The sequence below is a fragment of the Paroedura picta genome, chromosome 4 (genome assembly GCF_049243985.1).
Source record: "Paroedura picta isolate Pp20150507F chromosome 4, Ppicta_v3.0, whole genome shotgun sequence".
In the NCBI taxonomy this organism is placed as follows: domain Eukaryota; kingdom Metazoa; phylum Chordata; class Lepidosauria; order Squamata; family Gekkonidae; genus Paroedura; species Paroedura picta.
In genome coordinates, this window is record NC_135372.1 from 26,367,553 (window position 1) to 26,387,456 (window position 19,904).

The 19,904-nt window shown below is 47.8% G+C and overlaps 1 protein-coding gene across 1 annotated transcript in view; it reads right to left on the reverse strand.

Moving 5' to 3' along the window:
* UNC13A (unc-13 homolog A) overlaps positions 1 to 19,904 on the reverse strand; it is a 161,582-nt gene that overhangs the window by 77,315 nt on the left and 64,363 nt on the right. Inside the window, exons 13-21 of the mRNA XM_077332044.1 lie at positions 19,326 to 19,404; positions 10,222 to 10,227; positions 8,924 to 8,995; positions 7,018 to 7,237; positions 5,080 to 5,307; positions 3,906 to 4,047; positions 2,588 to 2,757; positions 1,872 to 1,987; positions 399 to 562 (exon numbers count right to left, since the gene is read on the reverse strand). Coding sequence (XP_077188159.1) covers positions 399 to 562; positions 1,872 to 1,987; positions 2,588 to 2,757; positions 3,906 to 4,047; positions 5,080 to 5,307; positions 7,018 to 7,237; positions 8,924 to 8,995; positions 10,222 to 10,227; positions 19,326 to 19,404 — 1,197 coding nt within the window. The remainder of the gene's footprint in view (positions 1 to 398; positions 563 to 1,871; positions 1,988 to 2,587; positions 2,758 to 3,905; positions 4,048 to 5,079; positions 5,308 to 7,017; positions 7,238 to 8,923; positions 8,996 to 10,221; positions 10,228 to 19,325; positions 19,405 to 19,904) is intronic.

Here is a 19,904-nt window from a genome sequence, read left to right on the forward strand (position 1 = left end):
AGAATCTACTTCTAAAGTGCATTGAAAGTGCATTATCTAGTGCAGGGGTAGTCAACCTGGCAGGGGCTCATGGGAATCGTAGTCCATGAACATCTGGAGGACCACAGGTTGACTACCCCTGATCTAATGTGTGCGGAATGGGCCCATTTTACTCTGCCAAAGATTGCTTTATGTTGTTTTTATGCCCTGGTAGGACTTTGTTATCTCTACCCATTGGTGTCTGTACTAATAATTTGTGTGGTTGTATCGTTCTTACTTTATGAACTGCCCCCAAAAGGTCACTAGCGAGACGTCATGTAATTGTCTCCTTATATAATCGCTCCAAATATACTCTTAGAAACCACTGGGTCCAAAACTGAGGCAGCCCCTAACATTAAGCCTTATACACATTGACTCACGTCATGGCCTGGTAGATGGACTCAACTCCATATCTCATGGCAAACTCATCCACAATCTCTTGGGCTGTCTCATCGAAATAAACTTTCCAAGCGTCGTCGCCCTTGGCATCTGGAATTTTTACCACACCGTTGTTTTGGATGTCCGTCACAAAATGAAAGAGGTTCTGGAAAATGAAAGAAACAAGAGGAGATTAAGTTAAGGAGGGGCCCTCAGGCAGAGAACTGGAAACAATGAAGGCATGTAGATATTACATACTTGAGGGACCACTTATCTCCTTATGCCCCCCACAGGTCACTTGGCTCTGCAGGTATGAATCTGCTGATGGTCCCAGGGCCCCAGGAAGCATGCCTGGCCTCGACCAGGGCCAGGGCCTTTTTGGTCCTGGCCCCTACCTGGTGGAATGAGCTCCCAGAAGAGCTGCAGGCCCTGACAGAGTTCTTTGAATTCCGCAGGGCCTGTAAGATGGAGCTCTTCCACCAGGTTTTTGGTTGAGGTCAGGTGGTGATCCTGGGGTACAAGATTGGGTCCCCCCCCTTAAGGTTCTTGGGCACAATATTAAATGGTGCCCAAGTTGCTGGGTGATCTACCCCTATTTTACCATCCTCAGTGCTGTCATCTTGTCCAACATCTGGACATACTCCAAGGATTTCACTGCAGGGAGAGGATTATTAGCATTTTTTACCACCATCTTATATAGTTTTAGCTGTGGGAATTGTTTTTAGGCGTGTTGTTATTATTGTGGTTTTATGGAATTGGATATTTGTATGATTATGTGACTGTGAACTGCCACGAGCTGGCTCATGGCAGCATACAAACAAACAAACAAACAAACAAACAAACAAACTAACTAACTAACTAACTAACTAACTAACTAACTAACTAACTAACTAACTAACTAACTAACCTGTGACTTCATCAATCAGAGTTCGATCAAACCCCAGTTAGTTACAACATCCGCATACAGATGGCTCAACAAACTGGGGTTTAGTTGGATGGCCCTGAAGCAGGGTGTGTAGCAAGGAATTAAAACTCATTTATACTGTTTCTGGTTTGTTGTCTACATTCACATAGCCAAACTTACTGAGTAGCCTGCCCCCTGGTGGATGCAGGGTCAAAGAAATGACGGGAAAGATAGGATATCCTCTTTGTGTGAAGACAGGAAGAAGAAGCAAGATTTGTCATCTGCATTTGGCAAATACTATTGTCAACAAACCACAGTTTTTTGAGGGATGCACCAATGAGCCTGTATTGGTTCTTTTTTGTTTTCACACGTCATGACTGTGACTATCCGTGTTTCGCCTAGCAACAGCAAGTGGAGCAAAATGAAAGACTCACAGGTTCCCCTTCTCCAAGAACGGAAAGAACGGGGACTGGGGGTCAAAACCGCAGAACTGACAAATCCATCTTTACATGAAGGTTATTGCGGTGTCTGCATGGAGCTTGTGCGTCATGCCTGCTGGCATCTCGCTTACCTCATGGAGGCAGGTGTATTGCACATGGTACGGTGCCACTTTCTCCTCGCCTTTGATCTCCACGCTGATGTGCAGCCGGATGGCACCAGACACAGCTGACTTGTCCGTCCGCTTGTCTAGAAGAAGAAGAAGAGTTGGTTCTTATATGCCGCTTTTCTCTACCCGAAGGAGTCTCAAAGTGGCTTACAGTCACCTTCCCTTTCCTCTCCCCACAACAGACACCCTGTGAGGTGGGTGAAGCTGAGAGAGCCCTGAGATTCCTGCTCAGTCAGAACAGCTTTATCAGTGCCGTGGTGAGCCCAAGGTCACCCAGCTGGCTGCATGTGGGGAAGTGCAAAATCGAATCTGGCTTGCCAGATTAGAAGCCTGCACTCCTAACCACTACATCAAACTGGCTCTCAGAGGCCTATTATGCACGGCTGCTCTAACGGCGGCATGGAGAACACCGAGGAAGAAGAAGCGAAGCAAACTGCTTACGCACGGGATAGAACCCAGAATATCTGATTATACACGCGGCTACTCTGGAGTTGGTTCTCGTTGCGCCCTGGTCCCGGGAAGCTCCACTTTCTTCCGCATATCACTAACGCGGCTTTTTCGGAGGCTCTGCTCCCGGTTGCTGCCTGCAGCGTGCATAATTGCTTCATGATAAGCCCACTGAACTGAATCAAAAAGGGGGAGCTTTTCAGCTAAGTTGCGTTTGGGTTGCAACCACCTACCTAGGTTGTACCAGACGTCCATCTCCCCGCTCAGAGTCCGCACTTCGATAATTGTCTGACCTAAAAAGTCGTCAGACTCTCTCTTGAAGCGCTGCTTCACCCTGGACTTGATGTCATCATCTTCATCCCAGACACGGACTTTGATTCGGTCGGAAGAGTTATGGCATTCGCTGATGGGAGGAAGTGGGGAATTTTTCCCCCCAGTATTAGTTTCAGGATCAAGACTTACTCAATAAACACAAGAAGAGTCCTGCTGGATTAACCAAAGATCTATCTAGTTGGTATAACAGGGAGTAGAGTTTTGGTATCCATGTTCATCCTTGCAGGCATCAGTTTGACCACTATTTGGAAGGTGATGCTGGTCTACATGTACCATTGTCCAGACCCAGCAGGGCTGGTTTTACGTTCACTACTCACAACTGAGAATCAGAATCACACACAGGGCTGGAAGAGACCACAGAAGGCCATCCAGTCCTTCTTAGCTGCCGTATCACACTGTAGGCTCATATTCACCTATTGTCCAGCAGAACTACTAAGTCCCCTTCACATGTACTGTTGATGGACTGAGAAATGAAATAACTTCCCCCCCCTCAGCTTTCGTTCAGTTAAGAAGAGAAAACTATTCTGTACCTGTTTTGTAATCCAACTTCTTCTTGACCGTAACTTGAAATATTGCCAAGGCTGATATGTTCTATTCTCAAGGCTGGATGAAATTGTTTATATTAACAAGATAACTTTTGTGAACTTTTTTTCCAGTGACTTAGCATAATGGCAAGGGGTTGGTCCTGTGGGATGTGCAAGGGGTGTAGACCCCAGGTTATTGGTTTGGCCCAAATAGCATCATCTTTCCCCACCTTCAATGGATTGTTATAAATCCTCGTGTAACCCTCTGTTCTACAGACAGATTTGGGAACCCCCTGTGTCTATATTTCTGCTGCAGTTAAAATATATAAAAAGGTCTTTTCTCTCCATGTGATTCTGTGGGATGGGCAGAAGGTACCCTAATTTGGCCTATGGCCAAATCTTATATTGATATATCGCATTATTACTCACATTTAATACTTTACACCTCTCTCTATTAAAAGCAAACCCCAAAGGAGGAATATTCAGATCGAACCAGCGACATTGCAACATTGGCCATGTCCTTATTTCCCTGGTTTCTGAACGCCAAGCCACATTTCCACCTAGATCACAACTATACCACATTGGTTGGAACAAATGTGCCACACTTTGGTGACTTGGGCTGGTCTACTAAGAGAGTTGGGCTGATGGCATGTCAGAGATGGGGGGAGTGTCAGAGATGAGGGGGACCACTTACAAATGGAAGTTTTCCTCCCAGACTGGGTTCAAGTTGCCATAGATGGTTTTCGTTCTCTTTTTGGTCTTCCCAACCTGGACAGTGACATATGGATCGCTGGAACCGGTCTTGTCTTTCGCCTGCAGGCCTTGCGCACAAACAACTGCCATAGAAACACACAAGTACAGGGATGGTCAGGACGGGTTCTGACTCCCTCGGGGTTCTGCAGACTATGAAAAACTTTGCTATTTAAGCAACAGAGCCGCACTGTACTAAATGATTTTCAAAGTTACTTGGACAAGTGACTAGAGGTTGTGGTCTATTCTGGTGTGCGTAGTATGCTGAAACTAGGATCCTACTTCCATGTTTTTGCATCCTTCAACATGTCATATTAATGCGTATGCTTGGCTTCAGTTCTGTTGAGACTTCTGGGCCTGTTCTGCACACAATAGATAATGCACTTTCAATGCACCTTAGAAGTAGATTTTCCTGTTCTGCACAGGACAATCCAGCTGCCAAAGCACATTGAAAGTGCATTATCCTATATGTGAGGAATGTGCCCTGGTTGGGTTTACACCTAGGGTTACCAGGTCCTTCCTGGCAACTGGCTGAGGGAGGGGGTGGAAATTCCTAAGACTGATGTATCTACATCCCTGCCCCCATGACCTGGAAGTGATGTCATCATATCTGGGACCTCTGGGTGACTCTCTAGGGCAAAAACTATGTGGTCAATTTGGCCTCTACCATAGAGTTTTTTGCTCAAATACCAGAGCATTGCCCCAACATTCCAGATGTGATGACATCACTTCCGAGTCATGTTGGCAGTGATGTAGGCATGTTGCTGTACACTGGATGAATCTTCCTCTTATTTAGGGTATGTTACCCCCTGCTGGCCATCTGATCAGGGGTGGGGAGGTGGGGCCTGGCAGCAAGGGATGCCCACCTCCATTAAGGAATGGGGTCTGGTAATCCTATCTACAACCCTTGTTCCTTTTGTATTGTTCAGTGAATGTCCCATCCCGTCCATTGACTCACTCTGTGTAATTCATCCTGACCCCAAGTGAGAAAGGCAAGTGAGAGGAGAGGAGAAGGAATGATATCTTCTTTCCTCCCCCAAATCAAGAAATGTTCTGTATGAGAATGCCTCAGAAGAAATATCACGGCAGCCTTACAGAGGTCGATCAGAAGCTGGTACCTGTGATACTGATTTTGGCCGACCACTTGGAGGTGCCATCCAACACGCTCTGCTTGACGGCCTTCATCTGCTGCGTGTGAGTGGTCTTGGAGACCGCGAAGATCTCCTGGATCAGCTCAAAGATCTCCGGTTTATTGCGTTCCCGGATCTTCATGCGATCTTTCAGCACCATGATGATGTTTTGCGTCCGGTCCTCTGCTCCGTGCTTCGAACTTTTCTCTGCTGCTCCTAAACATGCACAGAGCAGGCCTCAGACTCCCCAACGGTAGCTTTAAAACTAAAATGGTAATTTTAACAAGACGAAGACTCAACACAAGATGGATTGACTCAACGAAGGAAGCCATAGCCTTCAGTTTGCAAGACCAGAGCAAGGCTGCCTGGTGTCAGGAGTAGGATGAGTGAGGACACCAGACACTGGAACATCCTAGCCACCAGTTTGGACAACCACCCAAGTATGGGTGTAATGTTCCTGACACACTTTACCATATACCTATTGAATGTCCTAGGCTTGTTCAAATGTGTTGTTCTTTCGTGGGTTGCTTAAAGAAAATTAAATTGTTCCATGTGGATGAGAAGCATTTGATTAATGTAATGTTAAGTAACAAAGACCCCACATTTATTGTGATAATAGCCAAGATATTGTTGGCTAAACTAAATTATACTCATGATTTCATGAACTCTATAACCCTTTAATGTCTTTTTTTTTTTTTTTTACTATGTTGTCATATATGTCAACAAAGGAATTCTGATTCTGGTTCTGAATAGATAGATAGATAGATAGATAGATAGATAGATAGATAGATAGATAGATAGATAGATAGATAGATAGATAGATAGATAGATAGATAGATAGATAGATAGATAGATAGATAGATAGATAGATAGATAGATAGATAGATAGATGGTAAGAGATCCGTAATTGTCATAATTATGGGGGTGATCGTCCAAAGAAGAAGGCATCTTTTGTTTGATGATAAAGTGTTCATCCCTATGTCATTTATGGAGGCTAAGACAACCTTATTGCTTGGGGACTGACTTCCACTTGACTGGGTGAACCTGGAGGAGAAAACCACCCATGGGTTTTTAGGTTAATAAAGTAACAAGCAAGGTTGGGGAAAGGTTCCAATATGGGACAAGAACAAAGGAGGAATGCTTGCACTCGAAAGCTCACGCCTGGAATAAATCTTGGTTGGTCTTAAAGGCGCCGCTGGACTCTGATTTTATTGTGCTACTTCAGACTAACACGGCTACCCATTTGAATCTATCCTGTTTTCATCAACGGAGCTTCTGTGCAGTGCCACATGGCCAGCAAGCTGGATATGTCAGTGCCAGCAAGCTGGACAATGCACAGTGTCTGTACAGTGCCAGCAAGCTGGATATGTCAACCTGGATAGCATTTGGCAAGCCCGATTCTGTTAGGTCTCAGAAGCTATGTAGGGTTGGCTCCGGCAAGCAGGGGGCAGGAAGACCAGGGGGCAGGCCATGGAAAACCATCCCTGACCGTCTCTTCCCTGGCAGCCAGACAATCTTAGAACCTCCTGACTATAGAAGAAATAATAATAGCAAGCTCACTGAGTAAAGGAGGTATCAACTTTCTACCCAGAACTGACTTATAAAGGAGCAGGAAGATCTCTATAGAACTACTCTGTAGAGTTCCAGAGGCTTCACTTCAAAAGGATGTGGACAAAACAAATGGTGTGCTGAGGAATAGATGAAAAGGCAACATTTCCCATTTTAGTTATGGCACCACAGGTTATAATGGTGCCAGATCGATTCGGCTGAACCCAAATCTCTGGATTCGGGTGATTCGGATTTGGGTGATTCGGGTGATTTGGCCGAATCGATTCGATTCAAATCCAAATAGTACCAATTCCCCCCCCCCTCTGCACACCCCAACCCAATGCCCAAGCCCGTTCCGACAACCATGGCCCCCCTCACTTTGTAGGCAGTCAGCGTTGAGGAGATCTTGGCACTTCTCGTGGCATTTCACCCCGCACTCGGTGCACCGCATTCCTTGGCGTGCAATGCCCCACAGCAAGCCCTCACACTCGTAGCAGTAGGTGGGTGTGGTGGCTGTCCACACCTCAAAGTTGTGGGGGGTTGTGGAAGAGATGGGGTAGATTAAGGCTTGAAGGGTCTTCTTGTAAACATGGTTTTTCTGTGGGGAGAGAACAAAGACAGACACACATTCAGACTCCATGTATGGTGCATTTGACGCCTGCTGTAATTGAAAAAAGGAGAGGACATGTGTGATAGAATCCTTGACCTCTTACTATGGCTCAAGAGTATCACCTAGAGCAGTGGTCCCCAACCTTTTTATCACCGGGGTCCACTCAACGCTGGGGACCACTCACCGGGGACCACTAAACGCCTTTTACTGAGGCCCGGTGGGGGGGGGGTAGTTTACTCTCAACCACTGCCCTAACGCTCTCTGATCGCTATGGTAATGTTTAAACATCCCTTCAAAATAAGATACAGATACACCACAACAATGAAGTGTGTTGTAAAGGGCCGGGGGGGATGAAGTAAAGGGCCAGAGAAGGCGTCCTTCAGGGCCCACCTCCAATTAGTTGAAGGACCACATGTGGTCCGCGGCCCACAGGTTGGGGATCGCTAACCTAGAGCATCTGGGATCTTGGACACTTGGTATTACAACAGAACAGCCTTTTTCAATGTTTTGACTATGGAGCAACCCTGAAAATCAAACAACAAGGATTCTCGCCCCTTATGTGGAACATCCACATAAGGCATGAGAATCCTTTCCCCCCACCCCTCCCTCCTCCCCTCCACCACCCGTCCCTGTCCTTGCCTGCTGGTGTGGCTCGCTGGGCTGGCCCCCCCATTGCCAGTCTTCCTAGTCTTCCCCTACCCTCTGGAGGGTGGCAGCAGCCGTGGGAGGCCAACGGAGGCAGCACCAGGCCAGTGAGCCCCAGTGCTGAGGCACACCTTCTGCCTCCGCCCCTGCCAGTCTTCTGAGGCTGCTCCTGCTCTGCAGAGAGCAGGAACGGCCTTCGAAGACTGGCAGCGGCAGCAATGCCAGTGCAATGAGAGCGCCTCACTGCTCTGGTGCCTCTGCTGCTGCTTTGGTCCATCTAGTGGCATGCTTCCCAAGGTGGGATGACGAACGTCACGTCCATCTACATTTCCGTTTGAGCGAGCGCGTCAGTGGATGTTCCACATTTTGCAGACTTCAAGGTAACCCTGAAGTAACATCAGCTGGCCGCACCCCGGAAGTGACATCACCAGAAGTGACATCACCCAGACTCTCCAGGGCCCCCTCTCCCTCCCATCCACCCAGAGTAAAAAAAAAAAACCCTTATGCTATCATTCCCAACCCCAAAGCAGCCCAGTGGTCTGCTCTACTGGGCCAAAGGTAACCCATGGAACAGAATAAATGACTGTGAAAAAGCTCTGGACTTCAGCAGGAGTAATATAGACACAGGATCCCGTGCTCATCCAAAGACATGGGAAGATCTTTCCCATGAAAGAATGTTTGATCCTAGCCGGCTGCAGATCCCTGCCAGGTGAGAGCTGCCCTTGCTGGTGAGTTCCCTAACAGCTGCCTGCAGCCTTTCCAGGTCCTGGGGAGAGGGAGAGGCCGTCTGCAGAGTTCTTCCATCCCAACCCTTGAATCTAGTGCCTGTTGTATTCCTGAATGCAATGGACTTTGTCTCTAGAGTTTGCTGGCAGGGGCGCATGGGAACTGTAGTCCATGGACATCTGGAGGTCCACAGTCTGACCACATTAATCATTCAGTTTGTGGCTTTGTAGGCCAAGTTGATCACTGCAGCCAAACCCCATTGTGTGTTTGCCCGGGGGTGGGGGAGGGGAGAACCATACTTACTAGCTCTTCGTTGTTTAAAGTGCTTGATGCAAGTGCTGACGTTATACCAGCTTTCCTGGACTGGACCAAGGACTGTCAGAAGGAAAAGCAAAGAACAGTAAATTAACAATCTGTTGGGAAAACAGCCAGCAACAGTTGAAGCTCCATCTTGCTCTTATTCTAGGAGAGGGGTGGCCAAACTGTAGCTCTCCAGATGTTCATGGACTACAATACTCATAAGCCACTGCCCATTGGCCATGCTGCTTGTGGGAATTGTAGTCCATGAACATCTGGAGAGCTACATGCCCCCCGCTCTATGCCCTCCGCAGGGCCTTATGCTCTGTGGGTGAGAACCTGTTGGTCGTCCCCAGCCCGAAGGAAGCACGCCTAGCCTCGACCAGGGCCAGGGCCTTTTCGGTCCTGGCCCCTACCTGGTGGAATGAGCTCCTGGGTGATCTGTGGTCCCTGCGGGATTTGTTAGCTTTCCGCAGGGCCTGTAAAACGGAGCTCTTCCACCAGGTCTATGGTTGAGGCTGGGGTCAGCGAATCAGGGACATCGCTCCCCCCCTAGGAGTTGGAGTGTACGCTACTCCCCTATCCTTTCCTCTTCACCTCTTTAATAATTGTGGGAGGGATGGGATTTTTAGCCGCCATGTTAGTAGATTGATGTTTTAATGGGAATTTTAATGGGATTAGTTGTTGTGACCCGCCTCGAGCCTGTCGGGAGAGGCGGGAAACAAATCTAATAACAATAGCAATAGCAATAGCAATAGCAATAGCAATAGCAATAGCAATAGCAATAGCAATAGCAATAGCAATAGCAATAGCAATAGCAATAACAATAACAATAACAATACAGTTTGGCTACTCCTAGGACAACATCACAATTGTGTCAAGAGCTATCAGGTGACCACTCATAGCATCCGGAAAGGTGCTGAAGGTCATATCAGGAGCCTTGTGGGATTGGGCCAAAGTCTCTAGATCAGCCATCTTTTAAAAAAAATGATGCTCAGATGCTTCTGGAAGGCATCTTGAGGGCATCAGCCACCTTCTGTCCCAGGACTCCAACAGGCACTAGACCAGAGCTGTTAACAACTGAGTCCCTGCTGCACATGTTGGATAAGGCACTTTAGAAGTAGATTTTGTTGTTTTGTGCAGGATGGGCCCTTGTTCACTTCAGATTCCCTAGCATCTTGCGTCTCCAATTAAATAGTTCATCATTATAGCAAGACTGTAGCCAGATTCCGGTGTGCATGCACCTTCCAGCCCCAGGCAAACCCAGAATCAAAACAACAAGGAAAGGAAAGGGCTGTACTCACCATGGCCTGTCAAACGTCAGGGCAGCCAAAAACGAGCGAGATTGGGAAGAAAAGGGAAACCAGTTAACAGCCAACCTGCTGGGAGAACGGGAAGAGGAGAGTTTCCTCCCTAGCTTGGACTGCGGTAAAGAGAAGGGGGCTAAAACCAACAAAGATTTGGCTGAACCGTAACTTGCTTCTGGATATATGAAGCCCTCTTTTTTCAGGCTTTCTATAATGTCCCCATCAACATCAGCTGTCTTGAGAATGAAGTGTATCAGCTGGCTTATACACAGACTGCTTTGTTTCCCCTGGGGATCCTCCAAAGCTCTAGCCATGCTTTCTCAAGCAGGGTTTCCTGAAACCCTTGAGTTTGTTGACACCCCTGGTAGGGTTTCCCGAATAGGTGGGAGTTAATTCATTTTTATATATTTTTTAAAAAAATTGGTTACACATGTATCATGTGGTATGACACAATATGGTCAGGTCAGCCCTCCTCCCTTCCCAAAACGGCCAATTATAGGCCTTGGAGTGGGTGGGAAGGGGAGGGGCCCCGGGTGGGCGTGTCCACAGCTCTGCTTCCCAACCATGTTCTGCATGATTGTGCCACTTCTGGGGTTTCTCGAGGCCTGGAGAATGGGGTTTCTTGACATTAAAATGTTGAGAAAGGCTGCTCTAGCCTAAGCAGCATCCCGAGACTGTGAAGGACATTTTTTATAAGGAAAAAAAAATGGGTTGGCTTTAAAAGGGATCTACCTTCCCTATGGTGGCCATTCTAGATTTTGGGGGGCCTTTGGCAAAATGATGCCCAGTGTTTCCTCCTCCCCCAGCAAGAGTGGGTCGGTAGAGGATGGTTGTTGATCCTATTAGGCTCACTGCCAATGGTGGCTGACGGCCATCAGCAGCCATCTGTGGGTGGAAGAAGAAGAGGTGCTACCAAAGCAGGCAGGTCCAGTTCTACTACTGATGCCCTCCTGGTGCCCCCCAGGCCTTTGGCATTTGCCTCAGAGCGCTTAAACTCTCTGCCAATCCTGCTCACCGGCATCAAGTGAATGTAGCTAGGATCTCCATGGCTGGCCAGCCACTGAAGAATCCCTCCTTCCCTTGAGGTTCTCCAAAACTCTACCCTTGGTCTCCTCCTGTAGCCATCAAGGACAACTTGTGAAAACGCCGTCTGGCTTTATGTGGGAGAGCAGCTCCCATATTTGTATGGCATCTCAAGTCCAAGGGCACCCATAATGCCTTCTTCTTTCTGCCATGGCTTGGACTTATGAGGACGAATCCCTCTGCTTCAACTAGGAAACGGAGCGGAAGGAAGCCCTCTGGAGATGGTGAATATTCCGGGACAATGAGCAGGGAGGTGGCAACTTTCTGACCTTCAGGTGGACAACATGTATGGAGAACCAGATGTCAGAATCTCCAGGTCTTCTGCCATGATTTTATTGTTTGATTCCATTGCTTGGTAGAGTGGCCTGTTTTGCCCTGATGTAACACAGATGTTGTAGTCTGACACCCCAAGGTCGATTTACACTGTAGTTTATGCCTCCTCGCCCTCCTTCTGCATTCCTTCCCCTCCCTTCTTTTAGTGCTCTGTAGTTCCCTGACCTGGTGTTTCCAATGGCCAAATGTTTATCTCTATGTTTTGACTCCTTTGAACTGTGCCTAGTTCGAGTTCCCAGTGGAGGGGGGACACGAACCCCTATATTACTTATTCTATGCTTTGTACCTCAGTCCTGACTATGCCTCAGTTGTAGATGCTTTCGTTGTTCTTAAATAAAGAAACTTTCATTCCATGTTCCTTATTTAGGAATCGAAGTTTCTCACACTAGATGCACTATCAATCAGGACCCCTAGGCAAGGCTTCATATGTGTCGAGCTCTCTCATGGCAGTACATGACAGCTTCTCTACACCAGCCTTTTTCAACCTTTTGACCATTGAGGAACCCCTGAAATATTTTTCAGGCTTTGAGGAACCACAGAAGCGTTGTGACTTCAGAGTAAGCTGCAGGAAACAGCCAATCAAGCAATTGATCATTTGCCGTTTCCACTGAGGAGAAATAGACTAGGTCTGAAGAGCCACAGGGGAAGGGGACTCCAGTGATGTCCAGACATGTCAGCGGCCATCCAAACTTCTGGGAAAGGCCACATATCCCCTGGGGAGCTCTCATAAAAGCCCAGGGTTCCCCAAAACCCTGGTAGAAAATCCCTGCTCTACATGAACACTGTAAGTACAGTTTGTATGGAGGCTGGGGACAGATCCACCTCTGCCCTGATAAGGGACTTCTGGGAGTCAAAGGTGAAGAAGGTTGCAAGCATCTAAAAAAATTAAGAGTCCAATAGCACCTTTAAAACTAGCAAAGATTGATTCAAGACGTGAGATATCGAGTGCATGCATACACTCGAAAGCTCATGATTTGAATCAATCTTTGTTGGTCTTAAAGGTGCTATCGGACTCAATTTTTGTTGTGCTACTTCAGAACAACACGACGACCCACTTGCAGGCATCTAAATGTGAGTCCTGCCCCCTTCCAGGGAGCTCTGAAGGTCTAGATATGTCTCTCCGCAACTATCTCCCCTCCCAATTTCCCCACAGGGAACATTGCAATCCCCTCTGAGACTGGGGGTGTTCTTCTCTAAGGAACCACACCGTTAATAACAAAGCCTTGCAAGTAAAAGATGCCCAATGCCCCCAGCCCCCGTGCACACAGAAAGCACAACTTTTACAATGCATATTTAGACCATCGCCATCCAAGCCTCCCGCCCGCCTTCCAAATCCCAGCACCCCCACGAAAGACAGAGGCATCAGCACCCTCTCCCAAGACAGGAGAACCAGACAGAAGGAGAGACCGGAAAGAGGCAGCCACATCAATGGGAAGGAGTGAAAGCAAAAGACAAATAGGTCCAGCGGTTGCAGGCGGGGAGTAAGAGACAGAGAAGCAAAGGGACAAGGAGACAGTTGAGTCTGTAGGCTTGCTAGAAGTCCGAGGCAGGATTGTAACCCGGCACTGTACCAGTCAATGTGCGGCTAGATCCTGACTGCTGGGTCCAGTCAGTTTAAACTGAAACTGCCCAATAGCGCACACTGGGGGGGAAATCTATCGTGTGGCATTGTAGATAAATTGGAGTTGTTGGAGGGGTTCTCTGGCTCAGTTTGGTTCAGTTTTCGTTCTCTGTACCAGCTTAGCGTAGTGGTTAGGAGCGTGGACTTGTAATCTGGTGAGCCAGGTTTGATTCCCCGCTCCCCCACATGCAGCTAGCTGGGTGACCTTGGGCTCGCCACAGCACTGATCAAGCTGTTCTGACCGGGCAGTAATATCAGGGCTCTCTCAGCCTCACCCACCTCACAGGGTGTCTGTTGTGGGGAGAGGAAAGGGAAGGCGAATGTAAGCCACTTTGAGACTCCTTTGGGGAGAGGAAAGTGACTTATAAGAACCAACTCTTTTTCTTCTACCATCCTGCTGGGGTCACAATAAAGAGCTGAAATGAACTCCGGGTGTCCTGGCCTCTGAAACTCACGGATCTAACATAGAGAGAAGTCCAAACCATCTGGCACTGCTAGGGAAGCTGGCCCTTAGGCTGCCACAGCTTACCTGGAAGCACTTGTGTCATGGTGCCAGCTGCTGCCAAAGCAACGTTTTAAAGAATCCACACAACTAATCAAATCTCCAGTGGCCAATCAGAAGCCTTGCTGGGCATTATCCCCATGAGGGCTTCTCCGTTTTCTAAAAATTCTTGGCAGGCACCAGGAAAGACATCACACTCCGGTCCTCTGTAGCCAATTGCTGCCTACTGATGGGCAGAATGGTTTAGATTTTTATTAAAAACCTGGTGATAGCTGAGATCAAAACTGACATCTTCCACAGACAAGACAGGAGCTCTTGCCACTGAATTAGGGGCTCTGTGGAGTTGGCACAGCACTGAGGAGGGGGCTACAGACCAAGGAAGCATGCCAGGGAAAAGGTGGGCAGGGTATGTTACAGCTGTGCTTGGAAAGGGAAAGGCACTTTTGTCGGGGGGAGGAAGGAAAACAAAACTGGGAAATTGGAGGATGACAGACTGACGCCCTTTGCTGGACAGGGATTCTGTTTCTGTTAAAGTGACAACACCTTACACAAACAGCCAACCAATCCCGAAATAATCTTGAGAACCAACCGAAACGGCGGAAGGCCTAATTCAGGAGTCTTGGACAGTGCATCCACCTCCCTATACTTAACAGAAGGAAACCCTGTTTCTGATTCTTTGGTGTGTCCCATAATTCACAAAAGGCAGGCCTTGGACTAGGTTTACAGTGTTGGGAGCACAGATCTTGGAATGTAGCAAGTAGCTGTCGAAGAGAAATGTCAACTAATTGGGAAATTACTGGAGAGCTGGGGGTGGAGGCTAGAGAGACCATGCCTCTGGGAGGGGAAGGACCTCAAACAGGCGATATTGGGCACAGAGCTCACCCCCCAAAACAGCCATTTTGTCCCCGGGAATTGAGTTTAGCGGTCTAGAGATTAGCTGTAATTCTGGGAGAGGTCCAGGCTTCCTGCAGGCTAGGAACACCTGAAATTTAGCCTAACTTTCACCTTGGCCAGCTCATTTCATACATACAGGTGAACCACCTCCACGAAAGCAAAATGTAGCAAGGATCCAATGGCGCCTTAAAGACTAACCAACAAGATTTATGTCGGCATGGACTTTTGTGAGTCTATTTCATGGACGAATTTCACTCACCCAAAGCTAAGGCCAGAATAAGTTCTGACAGCCTTTAAAGTGCTGTTGGACACCTGCTTTATTTTGCTGGTACAGACTACCCTGATCCGGACAGCGCAGGCTAGGCTGATCTCGTCAGATTGTGGAAGGTCAGCAGGATCGACCCTGGTTTGTATTTGGATGAGAGATCAACAAGGAAGTCCAGAGTTACTCTCTAGACTGCAGGGGCGACCAAACTGTGGCTCCCCAGATGTCCATGGACTACAATTCCCATGAGCCCCTGCTAGCAGGGGCTTATGGGAATTGTAGTCCATGGACATCTGGGGAGCCACAGTTTGGCCATCCCTGCCCTAGAGGCAGCCAATGTAAACCTCTGACTTACCTTGAAAACCCTATGAGGTCACCATAATCAGCTGTGACATGACAGCTCTCTCCCCCCCCCCCAGACTAACATGGCTTTCTTATGAAAATTAGGCCTGTGAGCTGAGAGAAAAGTTCTTGGGCTATGCTCAGAGGTACTCATTTCACTGCGTTAGAGTTTTGATGGGTGCAAAGTTTCTCTAGGTACAAAGACAGGCTGCATCCGTAGGATGTATGCCAATCTGTGAGGACTGGACTACCACAACTTCAGACACACCCAGCGCAGGTGTTCAATATTATAGTTTGTCTGTAGACATGAAAATGCGGCCCTGAGAACAGACCCGGCCCTGTACAGTAGGTTTCTAGAGCACACTGTGCTGGCTAGCTTCTATGTGGGGAATGGTTTAGAGCAGGGGTAGTCAACCTATGGTCCTCCAGATGTTCATGAACTACAATTCCCACGAGCCCCTGCCAGCATTTGGGAATTGTAGTCCATGAACATCTGGAGGACCACAGGTTGACTACCCCTGGTTTAGAGCATCTAGCTCCAGGAGGGCACATATTTCAGCTGCTTTAAACCACTTCCCCTGTGGAAACAATGGGCTTTTCCACATCCTCATTTTCCCTGAGGATCTTTTTTTTTAATGCCAGACATGCATTGATATAATATCAAATTGACCACTAGAGGGCCCAAAGGCATGTTTCAACAGAACCTACTCCTCCGAAGAAAAGGGCACTTACAAATGAGGCAAATGAGAATGTGGAAAAGGGAAGATCTACAGCAAACGATTGAAATGTCATGTGCCATGTCTGGCTGATGTCAATTTGATTATTTTCTCCCAGGCTGGAATTGGTACTCTTGGAGGGTTCCCTTCCCTGCTGCTGTGTCTGGTTATTCTCTTCAGAGGGCTCTTCTGTTTTGTTAATGCCCTATCTCTGTCTTTCTGGATAGAATGTCAACACAACCTCGCAAGGGTTTCAACACCTGTGTGTTGCCCGGACATATTGTCGCTTGTTTTCACACTGTTACGGATCAAACCGATTGTATGTGGGAAAGTCCCTTTGTGCCCAAAATACGGTGATTGGGAGGAGTGTGGGGTACTGGGGTATAACTCTGGTTTTCCAGGGCAATATTGTCTTCGACCATGATTGCCTGCCTATTGATCTTCTTTTGATGCTTCCTGCTTTTCTAAAATAAAGACTAACTTCAGTTTTCTCCCAGTGTCTGGGTCTTCTGTTTTTTTGAAACCTTCAAAAGTTTTGCTAACAGAGTATCCTTCTGCTGAGACAGGGTCCTTGTCTTAAGCTCCGTATCAGGCCAGCACCAATCCAGTTAAGCTCTCAAGAGGGTTCTTGGGATTGGGGTGTTAGGGAAAAGGGGATCCGTAGGGCGCTCTCTCTTTAACCACGTTCTCACCAGATCGCTGATGACTAGAGGAAGTGATTTACGTCCCGGCTTAATGTCAGGCATGCTGTCAATGCAGCGCAGAAACTTGACCGCCGCACCCCTGAGGGAGTACCCAGCCAAAACAGCCATCATAGAGAGGGGAAAAAAAACAACAGAAAAGAAAAAAGAAACAAGCCATATTAGCAAAGCAAAGCAGAGCCAGTCCCACAAGATGTGGTACTCTGAAGCCATCAGAATGGAATACAGGGTCCTCATCTCCCCCTATTGTTCTCAAGCTGAAATTTGGGGAGGGGGAGAAACAATCCCCCCCCTTATGACAATTGGCATGGAAAACATTGGAATTACATTGTCCACATTTCCCCTTTTTAAGTGTCCCCCTGACGGAGGCTTAAATCTGAAGTTCTAACTTTAGTCCTTAACAATAATCATAACAGCAACAATCATGGAAATGAATCAGAGAGCAGGTGTGATATAGTGAACAAAGATGCCATCTCTGCTGCAAATCACATTGGTTTCAAACTAGTTTGAAGTTGTATGGGGTTCTCCCCAAGAATAATTGTGGTTTGTTGAGTGCTGCCCTGATACCTCTACTAAGAACTACAGTGTCCCTGTAGAATGAGAAAGATTGTTGAATTATGTCTGGATCATGCAAACATGCTCTGCCTTGAGTTTATATCTCACTTCCACTCTGAGCTCATGTCTATAGTGGACCAGCCAGCTCTAACACAGCCAAGTGATGCGGAGGACTCTTCTCAGGAAGAGGCCATCAGCAGACCTGGCACAGAGCTGCAGCCAGCAACATAGACGCTGCAGAAGGAGACTGCAAGACAGAAGGAGGAATGCTTGTTTGGCGGCACACCATCGATGCTGAACTAGATGGACCCTCCCTGGTCTGATCCAGCAGGGCTCTTCTGATGTTCTTAAGAAGGCCTCAGCCTCTCTGCCCTGTTGTTGGCCCTCCAGAGGAACTGGCTGGCTCCTGTGTGAGACAGGATGCTGGACTAGAGGGGCCCTCCCTGGTCTGATCCAGCAGGGCTCTTCTGATGTTCTTAGGAAGGCCTCAGCCTCTCTGCCCTGTTGTTGGCCCTCCAGAGGAACTAGCTGGCCCCTGTTTGAGACAGGATGCTGGACTAGAGGGGCCCTCCCTGGTCTGATCCAGCAGGGCTCTTCTGATGTTCTTAGGAAGGCCTCAGCCTCTCTGCCCTGTTGTTGGCCCTCCAGAGGAACTGGCTGGCCCCTGTGTGAGACAGGATGCTGGACTAGAGGGGCCCTCCCTGGTCTGATCCAGCAGGGCTCTTCTGATGTTCTTAGGAAGGCCTCAGCCTCTCTGCCCTGTTGTTGGCCCTCCAGAGGAACTAGCTGGCCCCTGTTTGAGACAGGATGCTGGACTAGAGGGGCCCTCCCTGGTCTGATCCAGCAGGGCTCTTCTGATGTTCTTAGGAAGGCCTCAGCCTCTCTGCCCTGTTGTTGGCCCTCCAGAGGAACTGGCTGGCCCCTGTGTGAGACAGGATGCTGGACTAGAGGGGCCCTCACTGGTCTGATCCAGCAGGGCTCTTCTGATGTTCTTATCAGGGAAGACTTTGGCCTTTCTGCATTGTTGCTGGACCTCCATAGGAGGTTTGGCCACTGCATGAGTCAGGATGCTGGACAGATGGATCACCGGTCTCATCCAACAAGGCTCTTATGTTCATATCAGGAAAGGCATCAGCTTCCGTGTGTTGCTGTTTGCCCTCCAGAGAAACTGGTTGGCTACTGTGCGACACAGGATGGTGGACTGTTGGTCTGATCCAGCAGGGGTCTTCTGTTCTACTCATTCTGCACACATTGGATAATGTACTTTGAACATGCTTTTGCAGCTGGACTTCCCTGTGCAAAACAGAAAAATCTGCTTCTAGAGTGCACTGAAAGTGCATTATCTGGCTTGTGTGAAGGGAGATATATAAACCTAATTATTGTTAATAACAACAACAAAAACAACAAGACCAAAGTACAATAGTCTTAGTTTAATAAAATCAGAATCCAGTAGCACCTTTAAGACCAACAAAGATTTATTCAAGGCGCGAGCTTTTGACTGCAAGCACTTGAAAGCTCACGCCTTGAATAAATCTTTGTTGGTCTTAAAGGTGCTACTGGACTCTGATTTTATTGTGCTACTTCAGACCAACGCGTCTACTCATTGGAATCTAGTCATTTTACCTTCTAGGGAAAATTCAGACTTGATCTAGAAATTGCAGGATTATGTATGCCGTTATATGACATCAGCTCTCAGAAACCAAAATACTAAATTTGGCCAAATTTTTTCTTCCTGGTACTTAATTTTTTCAAAATCTTTTATCCCAGGATTTCTAAAACCACATTTCAAAATGTTCATGTGTGAATCCTGTGTGTTGCTCTACTGCAGAGTTGGCCAAACTGTGACTCTCCAGAGGCTATACTGGCAAGAGCTCATGGGAATTGGAGTCCACGGACCTCTGCAGAACCACAGCTTGGCCACTCCTGCTTCTACTGAAAGACTGGGGACCATCTCAATTTCTGTATATCTGTATGAGTGGAAGCCCTTATTCCATTCACCCCGGCTCCAGAGCAAAGATCCTGCTCTTCAGAAAAGAGAAAGTCAGCAGCTGCTGGAGAGAGAAGAAAACGTTAGGGAGAAAAACCTCACCAAATCGCTAACTAGGGGAATGGGTTTTCTCTTGCGTATGTCGGGCATGCTGTCAATGATGATCAGCCCTCCTCCAGGCCTAGAAAAGAGACACACAAGAATCAGACAGCCCAGAAGTACGAAGAGATGGAAAGGAGAGGGAAACATGACGACCGGGACGGGGACAGGGGGGAACAGGACCAGAATAGGCAATGAAATTCAGGAACAGGGCAGGCAATGAGATTCAGGAACAGGGCAGGCACCAGAGGAGGGGCATTTGTGTCCAGGAGTCTGTCCCCCGGATAGCACCACTGTTCCTGATGAACACACAAAGGTCCAGATTCTTCATCTGCATATCTGCCCTCCTGAGCGTCATTCTGAAGCTAGAATAGCAGACAATTATTTCAAGGGGAGTTAGAAGAGCATTGACAGGTGTAGGTTGCACAGAGTTGTTTTTTTTAATTGCCCCATTGTTGCTTCTGGTCCAGCAGGTTTGAAACGACAAGAGAGAACATATTGAACCGGTTTCTCAGAGGCCAAGACAGGATAACGTTCCCGTGGGAATGAGCTGTTAGGAAAAAGTTTCATTTCTTTTCAGTT